Source organism: Malaclemys terrapin, chromosome 5, assembly GCF_027887155.1.
Source record: "Malaclemys terrapin pileata isolate rMalTer1 chromosome 5, rMalTer1.hap1, whole genome shotgun sequence".
In the NCBI taxonomy this organism is placed as follows: Eukaryota; Metazoa; Chordata; order Testudines; family Emydidae; genus Malaclemys; species Malaclemys terrapin.
Genome location: NC_071509.1, coordinates 73,461,586 through 73,485,533, shown reverse-complemented (window position 1 = coordinate 73,485,533; position 23,948 = coordinate 73,461,586). Strand labels below are relative to the sequence as shown.

The 23,948-nt window shown below is 38.7% G+C and overlaps 1 protein-coding gene across 3 annotated transcripts in view; it reads left to right on the top strand.

Annotated features, from left to right (window-relative positions):
* The first annotated feature begins 2,095 nt into the window (after positions 1 to 2,095).
* Positions 2,096 to 23,948, top strand: part of PALLD (palladin, cytoskeletal associated protein) — a 319,604-nt gene continuing 297,751 nt past the window's right edge. For all 3 annotated transcript variants that reach the window (XM_054030227.1, XM_054030226.1, XM_054030228.1), the window contains exons 1-2: positions 2,096 to 2,239; positions 5,636 to 6,691. In XM_054030227.1, coding sequence (XP_053886202.1) covers positions 5,637 to 6,691 — 1,055 coding nt within the window. In that variant the 5' untranslated portion in view covers positions 2,096 to 2,239; position 5,636. The remainder of the gene's footprint in view (positions 2,240 to 5,635; positions 6,692 to 23,948) is intronic.

Sequence of the window (23,948 nt, the reverse complement as noted above, 5' to 3'; positions counted from 1 at the left end):
AACAGAACTGTAAATGGATTCAAACACTGTTGCATTTATGGTATGATCAATGTAAATTCAAAATGGGGAAAAAAGCTAAAGTGAGGGAAAGACTGCACCTACTTTTTAAAAAGGAAATGATAGCCCAGTATGCTTTTTCAAAATGAAATAGCTCTGCTAAAGCACTTGTTCATGTTAAATACAGAACCCAGTTTTTAAGCAATGTGATGGGTAAGCATTGTACATGGTGATAAGTGGTTGCAGGATTGGACCCTTGTATTGGACCTACACTTTGCATGTCTTGGCTCCAATCCTGCAATCACCTATACATGTGCTTACCTTTATGCAAATGAGCAGTGCCATTGGCTTCAACAAGACTACTCACATCTGTGATATAAGCACATGGGCAAGTGAGTGCAGGACTAGGAATGTAAACTTCTCAGAGTGGGATTTCTGTTCTGTGTTTGGTGCACTCAACCTACTGTAAAATGGCCAAACATCTAATGGTGCTATATAAATTATATTTTTCTTAATAGTAATCACAAAGAGGTGAAGATCCTGATGCACCAAAATGGGATCATAGCACAGAATGAACACAATTAACTGTAGTAACCAAGATCCATATACTATTTCCTGTGCTAAAATGTTTGTTATGCCACTATCAACTGTTAAAAGCTACAATATATCGCTCCAGAGGTATGTGAAGAGGTTATTATATAGAGCTTGTTAGCGCTTTAGGATCTTTCCTGTTGAAAGGTGTACAATAAGATATTATTAATAGTTAATATTAGTATCAATGATGCAGCTGTATCATCAAAAGACAAACTGATTTCCCATGGTAGGCATGGTAATGTTATCAGTCAAAATGACGCTGGGGAAAATGAGAGAGACAATGTGGGTGAGGTAATTTCTTTCCTTGGACCAAATTCTGTTGGTGAAAGAGACAAGTTTTTAAGTTTACACAGAGCTGTGTAAGCTCAAGAGCTTGTGTCTTTCACCAACAGAAGTTGGTCCAATAAAAGATATTACCTCATGTACCATGTCTCTCTAATATTCTGGGACCAACACGGCTATCACAACACTGCAAACTAATGGGGAAAATCTCAGTGAATCCACGGATAGATATTAGTTTAGCTACTGCATCTCTAGTTAAAAGAAATGGATCGTAGATAAGAAGATAAAAAGAAACATACCAAATTAACCAAAATAAAAATGAAGTATATGAATGCTAGAAAGGTACAGGTGCATTTTTGACAGAAAACTCAGACAAAACTCTCACTGAAGTCTTTAATCAGGCAAAACTTCTTCCTGAGCAAGGTCAGTATGAGAAAGTGGAACTGGGATCATTTAGCATGCTACAGACTAATATAATGCTATATGTATCAACTATATTTTCGTTGTGCACTTGTTTCGTTTGTTGGTAAATGTATAAGATTTTCATCAGTATCATTTTTGAGTGTTAACTATTACAATAGTGAATTGGCTTGTCTTCTGATGATAGAGCCACATTATTAGTAGTAAGATAATTGCCAGTCTTGAACTGGACATTTATCTTCCACCAACAACTTAGCATGGAAATAAGGTACTATTTCTAATCACATATCTAAATGTAGTATAATATTTTTCTCATTAGAATATTTTGTTGTCATATGTATCTCTATAACATATGTTGACTAATTTACAATTATTTTAATACAAAAGCTTTTTTCAATTTAATGTGGTAAAAATAAAAAACAAATGTTAAGATGAAACTCCTTATAAAGAGTTTTTTTTTTTTTTTACCCCTGTAAATCAAACCACAGACCTTACTTTCTATTTCTGGTGAATGGAGGCACTTTGATAGTGAACAAGTGTCACATTTTAAAATTCCTGAATACGGTAAAAGAGACTGAAATCCTGTCTAGAATACAACAAAAATGGAACATTTCAACATTAAGTTCCTTGAGTTTCTAAGCACCAAGTGCACAGAACTTGTTGTGGCTTCCAGGGCTAACATACCTTCTGCTGGAATTCCAGATAGTGGCAGTCTGCTGAAACATGAGTTCAGTTACCAAATATAGATGAATGGGGTAAGAATACATAGTCACAGAGGACAGATATAATTCACAGGCCACAGTCGCCTTGATGCTTACTCAGGACCAAGCAATCTTTATTGAATAGTTAAAGCAACTTTCAGCTTTCTCAAGCAAAAAAGGAGGAAGCAGCCTTTCCTGAAATTAATTATATGTGAGACTCTTCAAGCTGGCCTAACGTATATAAGGTCTGTAATGTGGTTTTTTTTTTTTTTTCTGTGAATTCAATTAATTGTTCTCAGGGAATAATACCTCAGGGCTTCAAAATCCATATCAAAATACGTATTTATTTGTTTTTGAAACACCATTAGAAATTTCCCTTAAACTCTGTTACTCATTTGAGTGGGCTTGATTTTATTTTGATTTTTTTTAATCTATGATTTTTCTTAGCACAATTTTCACAAATTTTAAAGATGTTTATATTTTTCCTTAGTATTTCCCTTTTCATTACAATGAGAAAGCGAGATCTGTAAAATTACTTTCCATGGTATTCTGTTCCTTACTGTTTATTCATGTAATGCTTTAAACTGATGAATTATTCATGTATTTTCTAAAAGCGTGAAAATTATTGCCACTGTAATAAAATAGATTTTAATTAATTATTTTACCATGTTAATGGGTATAGCATCTGTGATTTTACATGACAAGATAAATATCAAATTGTACCATGGAAATAATTTGTGCATAATATATCTTCCATAAAGTTAAACATTCCAAGTAATATATATGCAAAATTTTTATTTTCCATGTTGTCTTTAAAACAATACAGTGCATTAATAATGGTGAATACACTCATTAGATAGAAGTGCAAAGCACCATTATAAATATGCTGTTGTCTAACCACTAGATGCTAGAAATAGCATTAGATATTTCTAATTATGATCTTATGTGCTATTTGATAGGGTTAGTGTTATTTTAACTTCATTTAGCTGTGACTTAAAGAAGCAAGTTGTTCTAAATGAAATTTTGGATTCCCTGAATTACAGTGGATTTATACATTACAATATAAGTTTTAAAAGTGTCTTTTAGACCAAAATGTTTAAACTTAGATGCCTAAAGACAGACATGTAAATCCATATTTAGACACCAAAATAAGTAATCAGATTTTTCAGAAACGCTCAGCACTTCTGAAAATCTAGCCAATTATTTAGATATCTCAATATGGATTTAGATGCCTAACTTTAGGCATCAGACTTTGAAAATTATAACTTTCAGTCATGTGTAAACCACTGTTTTTATCTAATAAGATACACAATGCTATAAAGCTCAAATAATTGTAACATTGTTCACAATATAATCATTTTACTTGAAACTAACCATTCTCTGTTATGCTGAGTGGCAAAGGGCCAAATTCTGCCCTGAGCCATATCCCAGTCAGACAACAGAATAGCATAGAATGAAAGTCAGGACAGTTTAGCTTATTATGATACATTTCACACTGAGATATAAGCTTCAGTAGGAAGAAGAAACTGTGTGAATCAGAGTCATGTAAAGATATGCTTGTGATGCACAATATGATTTAAAGCAGTAAATTATCCATACACAGTAGCATATTTATTCATTTGAATATGACGTTTTCAAAAATTACTAATTGTTCCAGAGACACAAATTCTCCAGATTTAACTCTTGATTCCCTGGCATTCATCCAGTTGCCTTAACAGCTGCGCCTCTAGATCAGGTTGGGTTCATTTCTAAAACTGCTAAATTGTAGCCAGTTATGCTGTATATACTTTTTTAGATTTTGTTGACAATATAGTGGCATGATTGCTAGATTTGTTCCCCTGTAAATAGGAATAAAGGGAAAGAGACAACCTAATTAAAGCAAGGACTACCCCTATCAACCTACTCTATAAAACTATGCTTCAAATGTTGAACCATAAAACAAACTCTTTGGCTTCCCTGTACTTCCCTTGTATGTGCTTGGCTGTAATCCACTGGCAGAGCACACAAAAAAAGAGATATCAAGAGAGGCATGTACTAGTCCAAGAATTCAATCAGTCAATCAGCTAATGATTATCTGCTGGGTAAACCCCAGTGAAGTAACTAGAAGTAATTGGAGTGTGCATGAGCCAGTGTAAAATACGTCTGAGTGCATCTCATGACTATCAAGCCAGCTAGCACTGAAGAAATGGACTAGGGAATAATGTGAACATGCAAAGTTTTAAGCAATCTAGTTTTAAGAAATTAAACTCCCCAAGGAAATGAGAATATGTATATAAAGGTATATATATGGTCATGGCAATCAGGGATATTTACATCACTGTTGTTCAGCTGAATTAATATTCAGCAGAAGCAGTTATCATTCTTGGAGCCAAGTTGTCACCAATGTAGCATCCAGGAAACCAAACAAGCTTCAACTCATGGAACTTCTTGCATATAATTCCATTTGGGGAACGGGTTTTATTCTGCCCCCACAGAACAAGCAAGGAATGAGATGCTTTAAAATGCTGTAGAAAAACTGAGGGGAGTTATAGATAATTTTACTCATAGACTTTAAGGTCAGAAGGGACCATTATGATCATCTGGTCTGACCCCCTGCATGCTGCAGGCCACAAAACCATCCCTACCCTTTCCTTGACTCTGCTGATGAAGTCCCCAAATCCTGTGTTTTAGTGACTTCAATTGGCAGAGAACCCTTCTGCTAGTGATCCGTGCCCCATGCTGCGGAGGAAGGCGAAAAACCTCCAGGGCCTCAGCCAATCTACCCTGGAGGAAAATTCCTTCCCGACCCCAAATATGGCGATCTTCATACACAAGCTGCTTGGTACAATGTGACTTGCAAGATATATGCATGAATAACACTCCCTTCAATATTGCTTTACTGTATCTATAGTTCATGGTAGTCTGATGTTCTATTAATTTAAATGATCACTGTATATCATAATGCTACCAAGAACATGCATGTTCCAACAGCAGTGAAGGAAATTAAATATTAACAACCAGAAGATCATAAATAACATGATTAAAAATAATTTTATATTATTAACCAGGAGAAAGCATGGCAATTCTAATCAAGGGAATTCTAGAGACTCCTACTCATTCAGATTCTAAATCATAATAATAATAATAATAATCATTTGTTTAAATCACTTCAATGTTCTCTTATTGTGATTTAATGTTGCAATATGTTATGATTTTGAAGGCACTTTTGTGGGGAAAGAAATGCAGGTACATCATGGAAATGATCATGAACCTAAACATATAATAATAGAATGGGTAAGATTAATAGGAATCAATAAATCACTGAAAATCATTTGGAGGAGATGAGCTAGTGCTAGCCAACATGCAGGGTTAAAACAAAACAAACCCCTTACAAATTCATAACAGGACTGGATGTAGAGGACCCACTCCTGAAACACTTTGTAACTAGCTTTCTCTTGCTCAGTGTCAGTCAGGCCTATACTAACTCAAAGTGAATGATCATGCTACAAATAATTCTTACATCATTAGTATTTAACTTTTTCCCACCGGCTTTTGTAGCCTGTCATTTGTAAATAATGAATCTACAGTTATATGACACAAGCATATAAAGTGTTTGTTTTATTGTCACACTGCTTATAGAAATTATGTGCATTTTCTTCCAGCATGCAAGACAGAAGGCATGAACAGGTGGTGTCTCTACCCTTAATGCTAAAGGAGGCTTACTCAGCAGAGAAAAGAGCCCACGAGGATTACTCTGAAAACATGTCAGAGGCTTCCTCCTTTCATGACTTTTTTTATGATTCCCTATCAGGCATACAGGATGGAGAGGTTTCTAATGAGCTATCTGCATTTCTCAGCAAGGAGGAGATAAGTAAAAGCCTTGATCTTGCCAGAGAAGCTATTGCTAATTCAGTGGAGGAGAATCAGAATATAGAGCAGGAGTTCACTCATCATTTCAACACTTATCCAAACTCATCAGAATATGCTTCTTCTAGAAAGACCAAAGTCCACGAACAAGAAGATTTGGGGACGCTTCAGCTGAGCAGTCCAAATTCACTATTCAGCACAGCTCAAACTCTCCCAGAGCAACAGAAACAGCAACCACCCACATCCCCTCAGGCAGCAAGCAGCATTTGCACTGTTCCTGGGAGGCAAGGCAACATCTCGCCCTCGCTAATGGCTAGCCCCAGCTTTATTCGGAGTCTAAGAAATGCAGAGAGATGTAGTCCAAATACGCAAAAGACAAGCCCAAAATCCAAATCAATATCCCAGGGAGATGCTCCTTTCAAGAACAAGCTGTGTGACAAGGCTGCCATGTTCATTGAAGAACTTTCTTCCATATTTAGAGAAGCAGCAAAGGCAAGAGGCAGGAGTCCCAATGGGGACTCCTCTTCTCCAGACAGTGGATACCTGTCTCCTAAAAAGAAACAGTCAGCCATGATAAATGCCTCAGTGAATCAGAGCCCTGGTAGAGCATATCCAGAGACCAAACCTGAGGCAAAGTTACCTGAGACTCACCACAATGGAGAGCCCTTCCCTGACAGGAAGTATGTCACTCAAGAAAGTGAAATTGCCTTTCACCATGAGCTAACCAATCCGGGTAGCTATCAGTCTTCAGCTCCTCGATTTACTCAGAAACTCCGGAGCCAGGAAGTAGCTGAAGGAAGCAAGGTGCTGCTGGAGTGCAGAGTTGCTGGAAACCCAACACCTCATGTCAGGTAGGTGTATGGCAGTTTAAAATGGTCAGGGTGATATCTTCTAATGGCTGATATCTTCTAATTTTACTTTTGTGGAAGAGTATCACCATGGACCTGCTCAAGGGTAATGTACAAGAAAATTCTAACAGTGCATGCTGACAGCCAAGTGATTTTACTAATATATTCATGAAGTGACAGATTTTACCACCATTACCTTGGTGGTTCCTTACTCCGCAAATATTTCCATTGATTTCTACTTGCAGAGTAAGGTACTGTCATCAGACGTCACCGGTGTGATGCTCTGCTCTGTTCAATGATGATAACGGTCGGCTGCGTGTATGTGTGTTCTCCCAGTGTGCTGTCCCAGCTCTGCGCACATAGCTGGAATAGCAGATCTCGAGCGAACCGCCCAATGACCGTAGACTCTAATAAGGTACGAAGGCACCCAGCCAGGTTTATTGTCAAATGAAACACAGTCTCTAGCTCCCCGGATCAGATGTCTACAGTTCTGCTAGTACATATGTGCTCCCTGACAATGGACTGGCTCAGTCAGTGGCAGGATTTGCCACTGCCCCCTAGGCCAGACAAAGATGTCCACATAGGGATGCATTCTTATACACAGGTACAAACAGGTCACACATCACTCCTGACACATTGAGGTACAGCCCTCTATGCATTAGGGTGCTGCCTCTCCCCTGGTACAGGTTGGTTTCAAATAAGTCTATCCATCATATTGTCCTTTTGATCCTGTCTTTAGGATGGGTTCCTTTTTATCTCTGTGGGATGTGTTTGTACCGGGCTGTTCTGGTGCCATCCTAGCACACGTTCATCTTATTAGTGCTTATATGCGTATACGTGTTTTTAGCAGCCTTGTTCTTGCCAACATCTGTGAGCAGGGCCTGCCTCTGACTCACAGCATAACTTTGCTTTATGTTAGCAAAGTCTTGACCATTACTTCCGTTCAGACCTCAGGCTTCATACCAGGCCTCTGATACCAAGGGTTTATGTCTCAGGGCCTCATCTTACTACAGGTACTACTCAGTCCAAGTAAGGGTGGCAGAACTACGCCCAAAATTGGCTTCAGAGATTAGTGTCTCACCAATTTGAGTAAAGGGATTCACAATTTGGTCCTTAAATGCTGCAGTCACAAAGACAGTAAATAAGTGTATACGTTGCATTTCTCTCCATCGGTCAGAACACTGGATAAATAACCTGAAAAAACTTTCTAATAATTTTGTCACCTCCAGCCAGAAGTCTTTCAGAAGATACACTGCTCTACAGCCAAAATGCTTCTGAAATAAATGTAGTCAAACTTTACTAATTCTGGGTCACTGAGAACAAAAATGATGCTTAAAATTGTTGATTGCCTCTAGTTTTCAAGATATGCTATTGGGTCAGTATATATGACCCTTGACTTGAGAATGGCGGAGGATAAGTGAGTTATAAAGGGAAGGGATCTCAATTTAAACCAGAAATGGCTAAAATACATCTTTGACTGGATCTATGAATAAATCTATGACTGGGTTTGGACAGTACTTGCTTTTTAGGCGAAACAATGAATGATGCAATCTGAAGCTGGTATTGCGTCATACATTATATGAATTGCATCATGTTATTCCTAGAAGTCATGGATGATGCGATCATAACGAAGCTTACATCACTCTGCTGAACAAATTGCCCTATATCATCTCTAGAAATCATACAGTGTTGTGCTCTCTTATTTGTCAGTGTTTGATTTTGCAAACGGACACATTTCTGTTTAGCCAAAGTGAGCAGAGATGCCTCGTACTTGGGTGAACAGTGCAGATAACTTCTGCTATGTTTGTGGTGAAGTGACTTTTGCATCACAAAAGCGCAGTATAACCACTATGGTTAAGAAAGCCTATCGCCTTTATTTTGGCTGCAAAATTGGAGATCAGGACAAGAGGTGGGCCCACACATATGCTGCAACACTTGTGCAACAAATCTTTGCCAGTGGTTGAACAGGAAAAGGAAATCTATGCCTTTTGCAGTGCCAATGATTTGGAGAGAGCCAACAGATCATACCAGCAATTGTTACTTCTGCATGGTGCCTCCAGTTGGGAAAGGTGTGTCAAAGAAGAAAAAGTGGATTGTGCATTATCCAAACATTCCATCAGCTATACGCCCAGTACCCCACGGAGAAGGACTGCCGGTTTCTGATGCACCAGAATCATTCTCACTTGAGTCAAAAGAGGAAGAGGAAGAGGATGAAACTTCTGGTCCTGAACCATCAATGTCACAGGACCCACATTTTCTCCCATCCTCCTCCTCTGAACCACACCTCATAACACAAGGTGAACTGAATGACCTTGTCAGGGATTTGGAACTACCCAAGAGTAAGGCAGAGCTGTTGGGCTCCAGACTACAGCAGTGGAATCTCCTGGCAGGTAATGTTAGGGTTTCCATGTTCCGTGACCATCAAAAGGATCTTGTCCCATTCTTCTTCATGGAAGGTGATCTTGTAGCCTGCAACAACATCGATGGTGTGATGGCAGCCCTCAACATCGTTCACGATCCAGATGAGTGGAGACTGTTCATTGATTCATCGAAGACGAGTCTTAAAGCTGTTTGACTGCATAATGGCAATGTTTTGCCATCAATTCCAGTTGGTCATGCAGTCCATATGAAGGAAACCTATGACAACATGAAACAACTTTTGAGGTGCATAAACTATGACCAACATCAGTGGCAGTTTTGTGGCGATTTGAAGGTTGTTGCTCTCTTGCTTGGTCTGCAGACTGGATACACAAAGTACTGCTGTTTTCTCTGCGAATGGGATAGTCGTGCAAGAGATTCCCACTACATCAAGAAAGATTGGCCACTCCGACAGTCATTGGAGCCTGGGGGGGGGGAAAGTGTTCAGCATCCACCACTTGTTGAATCAAGGAAGATTTTGTTAATACCCTTACACATCAAGCTGGGTCTGATGAAGAACTTTGTCACGGCCATTGACAAAACACAAGCAGCTTTCAAGTACCTCCATGGAAAATTTCCAAGGTTAAGTGAAGCTAAGATAAAGGAAGGTGTCTTTGTTGGTCCTCAGATTCATGAACTTCTTCGAGCTGATGCATTTGACCATGCACTGCGTGGCAAGGAAAAGACGGCATGGAAAGCCTTCCAGTTAGTGGCAATAAATTTTCTCGGAAACAAGAAGGCAGACAACTACAGGTTGTTGGTGGAAAACCTCCTCAAGGCATACAAAAGCCTTGGTTGCAACATGTCACTAAAGATACATTTTTTGCACTCTCATCTAGATTTTTTTCCAGCGAACTGCGGAGCAGTGAGCGACGAGCACGGCGAGCGATTTCACCAGGACATTGCAACAATGGAGAAACGCTATCAGGGCAAATGGAGCCCATCAATGCTTGCAGACTATTGCTGGACAGTGACAAGAGATGCTCCATTTAATGAATACAAGAGACAAGCCAAGAAGCGCCGAGTAGACACTGAATAGGACTAAACTATGTACAGAATAGTTTTTTGCCTTTTGTTTCATAATAAATTTTATTTATATAACCCTTTTGCTGATTTTTAAAGTGTTACATAAATGGGACAGTTGAAATATTATCATGTAAAGCAACCATAAACACATGAAAAGACCTAGGTTTACAATTTATGATTAAAACTCTACTATCTACACAATATACATAGACATAAAATGTAAAAAAAAACTTCAATATCTTAGAAACAGTAGCCAATCAGTTGTTTTAATTGTCATATTTGAATTCAGCACATCAAAATACATAATACATAGCACATTTTATCTCTGAAGCAGACGACTTCTCAAAAATTGTAGACCAGTGATATCAGATGGTCCCTGTATCAAAACATTTCCTCCAGTATGTCGTTGGAATTTTGAACCTATATTGTTATGCTTGATGGGCATACTGAAATATCTACTGTAATAACAATTTTCACAATGTTCTTAATTGTTAAATCATACTTGTTAGCTATTATGAGAGTTCTAAATTTTACATTTCTAAAACCTATAAACACAATTATTAAGGGAACTCAGCAAAATCTGAAAGGTGCTGAGAGCTTTCAGATCCTATTGAAGCCAATGGAAGTTGAGGACAATTTCAACTTGCAGGCCTGGGCATTTCTTGGAAAGATGTCTGCCAATATTTTGTCTTAAATCAGATGTTTTCTCAAGCATCTTTAACAAGAAAAGAAATTGACAGATCAAAGCAATTATTTTGCAAAGCAACATGTTTTTGGCATGATTTTAATACAATTATTCAAGTATTATAAAGTATTACAAAGCAGCTGTACTTCCTTAAATTGAAAAGCAAGTGAGACTGAATAGTCTAAAAATAGGAGACCTTAATAAGGAAGGGAATGTGAAAACCTTTGATGCCAGAAAACAAGCTTAATCTTTAACTGATTTATTTTGGCTTGATTAGAAAGAACTGATAGTCAAGTTGTATACTACATTAATGTACTAGAATGAAACAGGTCATATAGATACTCAACGTTTCTACTGAGTTGACTATTTTTACCAGTTCTAGCCTAATATGCCTGTTAATTTAACACTTCAGAATTATAAAATATAAGTATAGGCACCTACCCTATGCTATGGGTACCTATCCAAAGATTATAACCTAAAATATGTATATGGAATCTTTCTCATACCAGTAAAATATCTGAAAATGGTGAAATATTCTAAGTGCATTTAATGCATATAGCATATAATCATCAGTTGGTAATAACTTCAGGTAACTGCTGAGCAGAACTGGAATCAAACCAGTGACCTAAAAGTGAAATGCTGTGTATGATATTATAAGTCCTCAATGAAGATGCAATATTAGGAAAGCAAAGATACATCATTATCTTATATTAACATTACAGTATCTCATTGCTATTATTTTGTCTAGCAGTCTTATAGTTACTCTGTCCCACAGCTGTGGAGTCATCCATGAAAAACCCACAGCAATGGAAAGATGTGTGCAAAAACCTTAGATGCTTTCATAGTATTTTTGCATTGCTATTACATTCATCCAGTTAGTGGTGTGGGCAAAGAAGCTACAAGTTCTTCACTTTAACTGACATGACTTTTTTTTTTTAATTCCCTTAATATTGCAGTACTCATTAACTTACAATCTGGTCTACCCCCAATTGTCTTTTTTATGTGGTTATATCTTTGATTGGTGATATTTCTTTGTTACTCTTCATTCAGGGACAATAGAAGAGATGCAAAAAAATTTTTTTTGTCAGCACAGCTCCTGGACTATGGTATGTGAGGCACTTATGAAAAAACAAATCATGCTCTCTTGTGTGAATCCCATAGAAACGGTGGCTTTTTCCTTTAATGTGAATGGAATGGTGATTTTAGAGATGGGGGGAAGATTTGGAAAATGTGCCCCACCTTGCAATAACAATTTATTTTCAATGCCAATAAAATTCTTTTGGCTTATTGTAATCTTATCCACTTTACTGAAGAGGTCACTCTATCACAAGTCAGGCAATGAGAATTTTGACAAAGTATTTCTCTTTAGTGAATAACACCAGGGGGCACTCGAAAGCAGTTTCAATATATTTATTTAGTTAAACATATTTCAGGGTGAACTGTGAAAGCAGTACTATTATCCAGTCAGTTATTAAGAATTTGTTGTTAGACACAGGTAACAGCAAAAATTTGAACCCTCTCAGACTTTGTGGCAGTTTGGACCTAGACCCAGAGTCCATCTCTAAATCTTGTCCAGGTTTTTATTTATTAAAACAAATCACAAGTTGTATTTTAAGTCTCTATTTTAAGAGCAATCACAACTATTATACTATAAGACTATCTAACATTAGAATAGCCTGGTTCATTAAGAAGGCTTCCAAAGAACTGTACATTGTGCACATCAGAATCACTTCACCTCCATTCTTCCTCCCTCCAACACTGAAAAACAGCCGTCTTCAGGATGGAACTGTGTAACAGCCCATAACAACATCACACAGTAGTTCAACACAGGAAGGACAAAATAGTGAATCCAGATGAAATTGCAGAAATAAATCAGAATAGGCAAAATGTGCAATAGCTGAACTTAAAACGTTTCTACCATTTTCAGAGAGATTTCTGCACTTGTGTGTGAGAGAAAATATTATGTATATAGGCCCAGATTTTTATAAATGGATGCCTGAAGTTAGTCTTCCCAATCCATATTTAAGCACCTAAATAAGTGGCCTGATTTTCTGAAGTGCTACACATTCAGGAAATCCTGCTGATTACATCCAATGGGAATTTCTAGGTATGTGTTACCTTAGAAAACCAGGCCACTTATTTGCGACCTAAATATATGGATTGGGGAAGCCTCACTTTGGACACCCTTTTCCCCAAAATCTTGAATATTAGGGGAATAATGGTAGAAGCAGTGAAAACTTTCATACCTGTAGAAACTAAGCATGCCAACTGTATGAAACTAAAGCTCACTAAGCTGAAATTTGACCATAATACTAGGGCCAAACAGCAATATTTTTATGGTAAGTGCTATCAATCTTTAGTGACTAAGAGTGTTCAGAATCTTGGTTTTGTATCTCATCTGAAAGGCAGCAGCACCAATAGTATAATATCCCCTAAAACAGTGATGCTCAAACTTTTTCAGTTGCATCCCCCCTTAGCAGTAACAGAATCTGTCCATGCCTCTCCCCCCCAATTACTGCAGGTGGAGCTTCGGCTGAAGGCAGAGAGCTGAGGGCAGAATTGGGGATGGGGGTGGAGCTGGGGCTACAGACAGAGCTGGTCTGGGGTGGAGAGGGAATGAGGGCAGATCCAGGCTGGGGGTGGAGCAGAGCTGCAGCGGGGTCAGAACTGGTCTGGGGGCAGAACTGGGCCTGGAGACAGAGCAGGACTGGGGGCTGAATGGGGTTGGATGTGTGGTTGTTAGCATGATGCTCCCATAGTTTGAGAACCACTGCCCTGAAACCATGCTGAAGTAGTAGTACAGTGGAACCTCAAAGATACGAACACCAGTGTTCCAGGCTTAGAGTTGGTAGGGGAACTCCCACCTTTTCATGTTCTCTGTATGTATATATATCTCCTTACTATATGTTCCATTCTGTGCATCCGAAGAAGTGGGCTGTAGCACACGAAAACTGATGTTCAAATAAATTTGTTAGTCTCTAAGGTGCCACCAGTACTCCTGTTCTTTTTGCAGACACAGACTAACACGGCTGCTACTCTGAAACAAATTACTGTTTGTAGTTTTAAAAGGTGCTGAATATCCATCAGCTCCCCTGGACTTCAAAAGTAGTTGCTGGATGTTCAGAAGCTTTGAAATCAATTGCTTATTTAGGTGCATAAAAATATATTTAGAAGCCTATCTTTAGGCATACATGCTTATTTTGTATTATACACATCCTGTATGTACATGTAAACAATATGCCTCTTTTGCTCACTACAAACTACTTCCCTTCATGACTACTGGACTCTAACCTGGACTCTAACCAGATCCAGCAGACAGAGTAGGGTGAATCAGGGCAACTGCTCTGGGCCTGCACTTTGGGGGGGGGCCCCACAGGCCATGCAATTGGCTGGTGCGGTCGATCCCGGAACACATAGGCGTGAGAACTAGGAGTGCGGGGGGTGCTGCAGCACCCTTGGTCTCCTGGCTGCCAGCTCTGCACCCAAGGTCCCAGCTGCTTCCCCGCGTGCCTGGGGTCTGTCCTGCCAACCAGCCACTGATGCAGAGTGGGGCCCCCAAGCCAGCGGGGGCTGATGTGTCCCAGGCCCTGCAGCCCCCTAGGGACAGCCCTGCCAGCAGACACTAATGACATTTAAATGTGAGCAAGCAAAATTAATATGTAAAGATATGCTCAGAGTCTGTTTTCAACAGCAGATAAAGCAAATACTGTATAATCCTGCACTTATAGTGTACTTTATGTTTTCAAAGCACCTGAGGAGCCTCCACTAGCTTGATTCCCCTTCCCTACCATGTCCCAATTATTCCAAGGCTTCTAATAAGTTTAAAACCTAAGACTACATTACAATTCTAACCCCACATTCAATTTTCTAAAATGAGGGGCTTGATTCTATCCTGTCTTGCACCTTCTGTAGTCTGTGATAGCTATGTAATGCAAAACATTGACACTTGCATTAGATAGCATTTAACAGCACTTTGCACAGCTGTGAGTGATCTCGTACAGTGTAAGGCAGTGCAGAATCAGGCCCTTAAATGCCTAATAAGTAGACAAATTGCAATCTCTCCAAAATACACACAGCCTCACAGGAACCTAAAGTTCTGATCCTCCCAGTAACATCTGCATCATTTGCTGAGCATCCTATCTCTAAATTAGTTACCTCAAAGAATTCCCCTCCCTCTTCACAAGTGCTGCTTTAAGCCCTGATCCCTTACATATGAGTTCACTTTATGCATGTGTGTGAATGTTTGGAGGATCTGGCCCTTATTTGACAAAAACCCTTTATAGTGAATAGTTCTAATTTACCTACCAGTTTCATCCTTTTAACTTGTCCCCTTCCCTTATTGCCCAACCCAGTATTGCTACCTCTTCTTAGGAATCATGGATTTTCATGGGAAGAGTCAACAGGAGAATTCTCTTTTTGGAGAATGAGTGATATCTATAGAGTTCTACAACCAGCAAGATTATCACCAAGGCAATTAACAATAGTAGGTGTTTGTTTCAATGGTTAGAGAAGTCTTTTATAAAAAATATATAAAGAAGTAATACACGCTATAGGAATATCAGTAGGAAGTGCTTTTGTAGAAAAGACTACAGTTCAATAGCATGCCCATAACCATTATCTTGTATTCTATAACCTGTTTTCATAATCAAGATTAACTTTGTTCTCACAAATTAAAAACTGGATTTATATGCTTTAACATTAATGATTGTCACACCAATTTTCAGAAGAGGCTAGACAAGGCAATAATTACCTAAGCTTATTAGACATAGAATTGCTGTTTTATTCTAGCATTAAAGCTTATAATGAAAAATATTTGTTTTAAAGGCTCATGCTGGCTATAAAGCCTTTAAAACCTCAGAAAGTTTGTTACTGATGCTGAAATTGTAGCAAAGTTTTTTTCATATATACATTTCCTACAAATATGTATCTTACTATTTCAGTATCACCTACCATAGATTTACTCAGATTTTTTTTCTTTTTTTAAGAAACAACTTTTCTGCTAAAATTAACCTTAATGCTCCCCTGTCTTCTTAGAGCCTGTTGGTATAGTGTATTTGGTGTCTAAAATATGTAAATATTTTTCTACTTATTATATCATAGTGCTAAAGCCCTAAGAAGAGGGAGGGTATTTAAATAGAGGACTCGTTATTTAACTTGTATTCCTTCATTATCTCCCACAAGTTCTGTCTTTTGTAAAATTGCTGCAGTAGTAAAGTACTCCTCGTATGTAAGTTCTTTTGGGGTAGGGGCATTGTCATTTTATAGGTTGGTACTGCACCTACCCTATGAATGGTGCTACTAAAATATAAATAATAATATATGAACTTTTGTGTGTGTTGCTATGAGCCTGATTACAAAGGGAGAAACTATAGTCGCTATTTTTAACCTACCAGTATGCCCACTACAGGAAGCAAAAATTTGTTTCAAATCTGTTTATTAACAGTAGACGGTTATGGCAGTTTTACCTATCCCTAATTAAGATATGGGGTAGCTTATATATACATGTAAGGAAATAATATCCCTGTCCAAGGAGAGATTTCTCTGGATGTTACATCACTTCTTTTCATTTTTTCCTAATTTGCTTTTTTACCCTTTCTCAATCATTTGGCGTTGTTTTGTTTTTGTTGTTTTGCCTTTGATTTATATTCTTCTTTCCTCTGTTGCTTTCTCCTTGTTGAGTATCCCTTTCCGATTTTGGTGTCTCCCCCAGTTATCTGTTGTCCTCTTTCTCCTATTCTGTGGCCTGTATCGCCGTTCTCTTTTTCCCTTCTGAAATCTCTCTTCCTACTTCACCCCTCGTTTGGGATAATGTATTTCTATGTCTGAACGCCCAGGGAGCACCTCTCTTACAGAAATTCTGAGCATCTTTGGGCTGCAACAGGAAAGTTCATATGTATTGAAAAAGCACTCTCAGCGATTGATGTGATTATTTCATCACTTCTCCTGCTTTTTTTTATTGGAAAGCATACTGTGATTGGTCACTTTTCTGAACAGTGCTTGGGCAAATGGGTTTTCCTAGCCAACTCTGCCTGGGGATCTCCTTTTGGAGTGGAGGGTTTTCCATGATGCCAATGAGCAAACTATGTGAATTCTGCCTGCGGTAATTTGTGCTGATATGCCCTGTGGATTTTAGGGTGGATGAGAGATCTGGCAGAGATCTCTCCCTACCCAGCTTGTGTGCTGAACACTCACAGTAGGGATTCTGTGGAATTGGGAAGAATATGCTGTGGATGCAGTATTCCCTTGTGGCCAGGATAGTTTAGATCAGGCTCCCCTCTGCTTGGCTGAAGGATAGAGCAGTAGTTTTCTTTAACTTGTTAGGAAGATGCCTTTCCTTTTAAGAACCAAGAGGGTGTTGAATTGACATCATGATTGTCTGTTGATACTATTTGTGCATAAGTGCCTGGGAACCGATGCAGTGTGTGAATACCCATTGTCATTGCAGGTGAATGTCTTATTTCCCCACACACACACACTTTATGGTCAAATTTATACAAATAGTCACACTAGTGATAAACTGGTGTGAGGAGAGTCAGGCCCCTATAGTGTCATTGGGAAATGACCCTTCACAGGGACTCAGTGTTGATAATAGGATACTTTATCCTATGTAACTTTGAACAACAGTCACTGGTTCAAATGTGGTTTAGTCTGTTAACAATGGCAGTTCAGGGACCTAGAAACAAGCTTGTGTGTGCAAAGACTCCAAGGACAGAAGAGGCAGGGATGCTGAGCGATTCTTAAACTACTAATTTCACCCATTTCGTGTACCCCTGGTATATGTTTGAGGGTTGTTAGACAGATGATGCATTTCTGCTGTGCGTTATTTTTCTGTGCACTAAGAGGAGTTCTGTCCTCAGGTAGGCTGTCTAGTACCTTTCACTGAATGACCTTTTAAAAAAATCAGAAACTTGTGTTCTACCATTTATCACAGCATAAATAAAAAAAAAGTTAGGTGCATATAGATGGAAGTTATGAGAGGCAATATCAAGATAATGGGGCAATTGTTTTAAATAATAATAATAAAAAAACTAGGACTGCTGTCTTAAATTGGATTTAGGCAGGAATCCCAGCTCAGACAGTTTATTGTTCAGCAGCTATTTGTGAATACAAGTTTTTGTCCTGATGTATTTCTAATTACATCATGAATATTCTAAAGATGACTTGATCCATTTCTTTAACAGTTATCCCTTTTTGTCTGCCTCTGATACAAAATGCAGAACTAAAATTACTGACTACACTCCCAGATAAATAGCATCTTAATTACTATTTACAAAAGAAATCCAAAGAATAGACAATAGTGTTAAGTACAGTTGTATTTTGAATATTCTGGGCTTGATGTGAAGTGTATTCATAGCCACTCTAATTCTTAAAAGCTATTCCTGAATGGAATGTGAAGAAAATGGGTCTCTCTCTCTTTGTACAATAAGTTTATAAGGACACCTTTTTTTTTTTTTTAAAGTGGCTATGTAAGTGTTGTGCTTGGCTGAGAGCATAGGGAAACTTTCTCAGATGAGAATGTATCCACTCAAGTCTTCAGAAGACTAGAGATTATCAACAAGACTTCAGTTTTAAAATCAGATTATTAATAACAAACTACACTGTAAAAATAGAACCAAGACTCAACTCTCTGTATCACTTATTATTTGTTTGAGTTCATGCTTGTGTAAATTCAAAACATGGTCTCTTGTTTTTTCTAGCCTCCTACAAGCTTTTGACCTTAGCCACCTCTTGCCAAAGGTTTTGGCAAAAAGGAAATATACTAGTAATCTGACCAGAATATGCTAATTTGTTGGAGGTATTTTTTTGTTTGTTTGTTTTTTGTCAGATCAGTACTGTCAATCAGAAGCCTTATGTAAAGTAGACTATTGTGTAGCTTGCAGAGGTGCAAAGGAAAAGCGTATTGGAAGTGGAGGATCTTATCAGTGCTGAAAATATGGGGATGAGTGTGGGAGTGATGCTTTCAATAAAGAACAGCATTTGGAATCAATATATTTGGCTTCATTGCAGTCATTGCTTATCTGTGTTCAACAAGTACGTAATGCTATTCCAAATAATTTCTAAATAGTTATGTTAGTGTTTTTTGACATGTTTGCTTACTTGCCTTAGGGCAATACCACATCTTGGATTGTTTAAGAGTGTTAGGGGTAATTACAGCAATTTAATAACCTTATTTAGACAGCACATATTTTTGTGGGATACAATGCATTGCTTTATAAAGATGAATGCAGTAAATACAATTATCACTTTGAAACTTGACGCTTGAAACATTCTTTGCTGAAAGACACAAAGCTGTTTGCCATGTCTGAAATGCACTCTGTAAATGTTTTCAAGACAGCATGGAAGTTCATTTTACTGAACTGGACTACAAAACTGAATAAATGGGATTCTTTGCAAATGTACATAACTGATGACTGAAAACATTAACTTCAGTTTATTCAATTAGAGTTGACAAGACCTTGGGGGAGGCAGAGCAGCCTATACTCTAATGACTTATAGTAGTCCAAGCATAGAAGAAATACTGTTAAATAGCAGTGAAAATTGAGTTTATTTTATTAGTTTTAGAGGCCATCTGGAAAATCTGTTTTTCTTTCTTATAAGCAGTTTAGTTTGACAGCGCAGTGTTAACTAGACCAAAACTAGGTAGCTTGGTAGCTTTGGGCCAGATTGAGGCCAATGCAGGGGAGATTAAAGAGGTGAAAGGTTCCCCTTTAGTTCCTTTCACCTACTACATGTACCATGGATAGTGGTGCAAAAGAATATCATCTCCATGTCTTGTGATATTTCTTAAGGCATCCAGAACCATAGATCACTGTGTTTCTCTCTCTGAGGTGGTGGGTGAGACTTGCTGGTGCTAAACTCGGAGAGAGATGTTCCCCAGTCTTTTAGCCATCCCAGGCAAGCTTCTCAGGACTCTGCCAGCCCTTACTTTGTCTCACAAGTTAACACTTGGTATACCTCAGTTCCTGAACTTCCCAGAAGTGTCCCTCTGTAGTGTTCAGCCCCCTATCACTGGACACTCACAGTAATTGCCAAGTCCACTGCCTCCAAAGAGACAGTGTACACACAAGCTTACTTGATTCAACTGAGAAGGCACACTCTTCTTAATATCATAGTGCTGAGGCTATGTCTAAGCAGCAAAGGAAAACCCACGGCTGGCCTGTATCAGCCAACTTGGGCTCACGGAGCTCGGGCTGTGGGGCTCTTTCATTGCTGTGTAGACTTCTGGGCTCAGGCAGGAGACCGAGCTCTAAGATTCTGTGGGGCGGAAGGGTCCCAGAGCTCAGAGTCGTGCCTGAGCCCAGAAGTCTACTCAGCAATGAAACAGCCCCGCAACCCAAGCCCCATGAGCCCGAGTTGGCTAGCAAGGGCCAGCCGTGGGTTTTTCTTTGCTGCATAGGCAAACCCTGAGATGACTTTATAGTAAAAGGAGAATAAATTTAATAAACAACAGTTTCAAGTGAGTATTGAGTAAGAATAATGGAAACACAGTAATGGTTACAGACAGGACCAGCTCCAGGCACCAGCTTAACAAGCAGCTGCTTGAGGCAGCCAAGAGAGAGGGGCGGCATGTGCGGCGATTCAGGGGCGTCAGGTCCCTCACTCCCTCTAGGAGCGAAGGACCTACCGCCGAACTGGCATCGCCGATCGCGGCTTCCCCCCTCCCCCCCCCCCCCCAATTGCCGCCGCCGGTCGCGATTGCGGCTTTTTTGTTGTTGGTTTTTTTGCATGCTCGGGGCGGCAGAAATGTTGGAGCCGGCCCTGGTTACAGATACAACATAAGTATAACACACTTCTAAAAGATTAAGGCCTGTTAAAAGTTATGCTTAGACCTTTATTCACAGTAAGTTTCTCATCTAAAGCAACCTCTGTGTCACCAGCCCTCAGGGTCAGGATCCAACTTTCATGGATGCAAGAAGTGCTGTCCTTTTTGTTCCCTCAGTGATGGGAAAAGAAACCCCTTCTTATCCTTCCTGTAGTCCAACAAACCTTCAAAAGGATACGCTTCAAAGTGTACCTCCAGAAAAGATCTTTGTTCCCCACTGCTCTGTGCTCTGGTTTGGTGAAGCTATGCTGTTTACAAGGCCTCCTATTAACTTGTTTTGCCTGTACTTCCACTGTATTTGACTTATCCTGACTAATTTACATAAGAGATCTTGGCAGATAGGTAAATCAGTATTCCTTTGTCTGGGAGAACTTTGTAACTAGGCAGGGTTGATAAACACAGTTTAAACATTGGTAATACATCTATACAATTTCTTGAATGATACCCATATGTACATCTCGTAATGCTTATATGATGTGATCTTCTATTAGCCTTTACAGTGGTGTGAGACAAAGTCAGACAGCAGCAAGTAGACCTTCTGGTTCCATTAATCCACAAAAGAGCCTTCTGGAAAGTAAACGCTAAAAATCAAAAGCTACTAAAGGTACAACACCTCAGTGAAAACTATTTATATGTGAAATTAGAGCTTCCAAAGTTCATTCACTTATTCATTTTCTGCACAAAAGGCTTTCCTTCAAAAGATGAATTAGTGTGGGGTTTTGTTTTGTTTATCTTCAGATAACTCAAGTGGCTGAGCACAGCTGCCTGAAATTCTTTTAAAAAAATACACACATTTAGGCATGGAAACTTTAATCCACAAATACACTTCAGAAAAGTTATGAACAGTGAAAAGTGGGTTGTATAGAAACTCTTGTGACTTTAAATATAATGGTTGCTAATAATTACTTTAGGGTTTCAGACACTAGCATAGCCGTAGTTCCAAATTGGATGCAACACAGTGACAAACTGGTAGCCTTGCATTTTTGAACCCATTGAAGGGAACCCATTACCCTTATTTCTGTGTTATTTAGGGTGTTCACACTCATGAACCAGAATCTTGATCAGCAAGAACATTCCTTCTAAATCAGTGCCAAAATTGTCAAACCAAATAATTGCCCTCTATTCTGAGGGTTGGTATTTAAAATAAAATAAAATCTCGTATGTGACATAAGCACTGCATTGTAATATCCATTCGTACATGTAGAAAATTACTTTTTAAGGGGCACAGATACTGAATTGATAGCAGACCTCACAAACCTGTGAACAGTCAATGGGAACCAATAATACAAGCAGCAGACTGTGACAGTGGCCAAATATTGCTCTAATATTATAAACATTCTTAGATAAAACTCTGAACTGTTTTTTACAGCATGCATGGACTCTTGTATTTGACTTCTTGTGAATATTTATATAAGCACATTTTTACAGACATTTTTGTGGGGAGACAATGTCGAACATAACTCCTGCTGCTCTGTATTAGAGTTGTATGCAGCCATCTTAGAAGCTTTGTGGATATAGAAGTCATCTAGTTAACCAGCTGAAATATTACCACATCACAAAATATGACTAGCTAATTAAGAACAGGGAATAATTGATGGAAGTCATGGTGAATATTTTGTAAGCAATCCATAGGCTGACTTATGTATAGACAAATTGAGTAATGAGCAGATGAGCACTTTTCTGTATACAGATTTTTAACATTTTTTTAAAATTAATAATGAATAATTCACCCAGCTCTAGTGAACATTTAAAATTGTATAAATGCAGGGCTTTTCAGTTAAGAAAGGTTACATACCTACATATCACTGAAGGAGGTATCTTATCTGATGCATTAAGAGCTGGATATCCAACAAACGCTAATTATGGATCAGATACTGAGAGCCTTATGTGCCCTAAATAGCACCTTACTCTGCATTTAAGTAAGGTACAATTCAACATGAGTAATAGGGGCACAATCTGACCCTATGTTGGTTTAAAATTGACATCAGTCTGGTTTCCTGTAGGGAAAAGGCAGTGTGTTGAACATTTAAAGTTTTGCTGGTAATTACCAAGTAGAATCACCCATAAAAGTTGTTTTTTCAGCTAGCTGCAGGTCAAAGCAAGTAGATGACTTTAAAGATCCTTGTGCAGCAAGGCCATTACTGAGATGTTTGTATTAGTTGCTAAGACTAATGTAGTGCTTCAAATCAAAGTAACTTTTAACATCAGGGAACTGTAATCGTGCATTCCTGCGGTGTATGTATGTGCTGATGCCATAAAAATAATTAATACTTTGCAGTACCTTTCATCTGATGATCTGAGTGCTTTATAGAGAGCTTGGGTCATATATTGGCAGCTTTGGTTTGTTTCCTTCTGTTTCATATGGCTATGCTTGTCAGAAGGGGAGGGGAAGAAAAGTTGAGAGAGGGCAGTACTCGTTGTTCCATTTTTGTCCTAGGAACAGTTAAATACCAGTTGAACACCTTCCTTACTACCTGGCAAGCTGCTGAGTTATAACTTTTGTACATCATAGAAAAGAAAGTTGCAGAGAGGGAGCAAGGGGGCCCAGGGGAAATAACTGCCTTGTAGGGGAGACCTGAGACATCTTCACAGGGAGGCTTTTTGAAAATATTTGCCATTTAGGAAAGCGGTGCATGTGTTTGCATTTTAATTGTGCCATACTGAACTCCAGGGCCTGATAACCTATGTTAACTGGTCATAATGCTGACAATTTGTGGACTTACTGTGTAAAAGACTATTTAACATATAACCTCAGACTAGTCCACTAGCGTTGTATAAGAGAAGTATGAGATAATTAGTCCAGTATGTAGCTTTTCTTTTTCTATAATGTATAATACTCTGGTGCAGTGAAGAATTCTAATATCCAGAGGCCAGGTATAATGCTAGATGCTGCCACACACAGTTATATCTCCGTGTACATTTTCCAGAAGGCTGACTTGAAGGGGAAGCAGGGCCTCCTCAGTCAGGAGTGATGCTGTTTTATGATAGGCTTTGCTGCCTCCTGGGAACTAATCTAAATGTCAAGGCATACTTCTCCTCTCAGAATAACAAACTGAATTTGAACCAGCTTTCCCAAGGAAAAACAAAACAAAACAAGAGTACGGAGCATACCTAAAAACACAGATATCTGTAAGGGAAGCAAGGTAATAAAGTAAACTCATGTCAAAAAATACCTGTTAAAATAATGTAGAATTCAAAATATGGCTAGTCAAGCATCTGCAAAATTAATAACACTGTCTCTTTTGTGTACAAAGGTTAAAAGTGTTTCTACTGTGTTGCAGATCATAGTTATCAAGTTGGAGAATGTT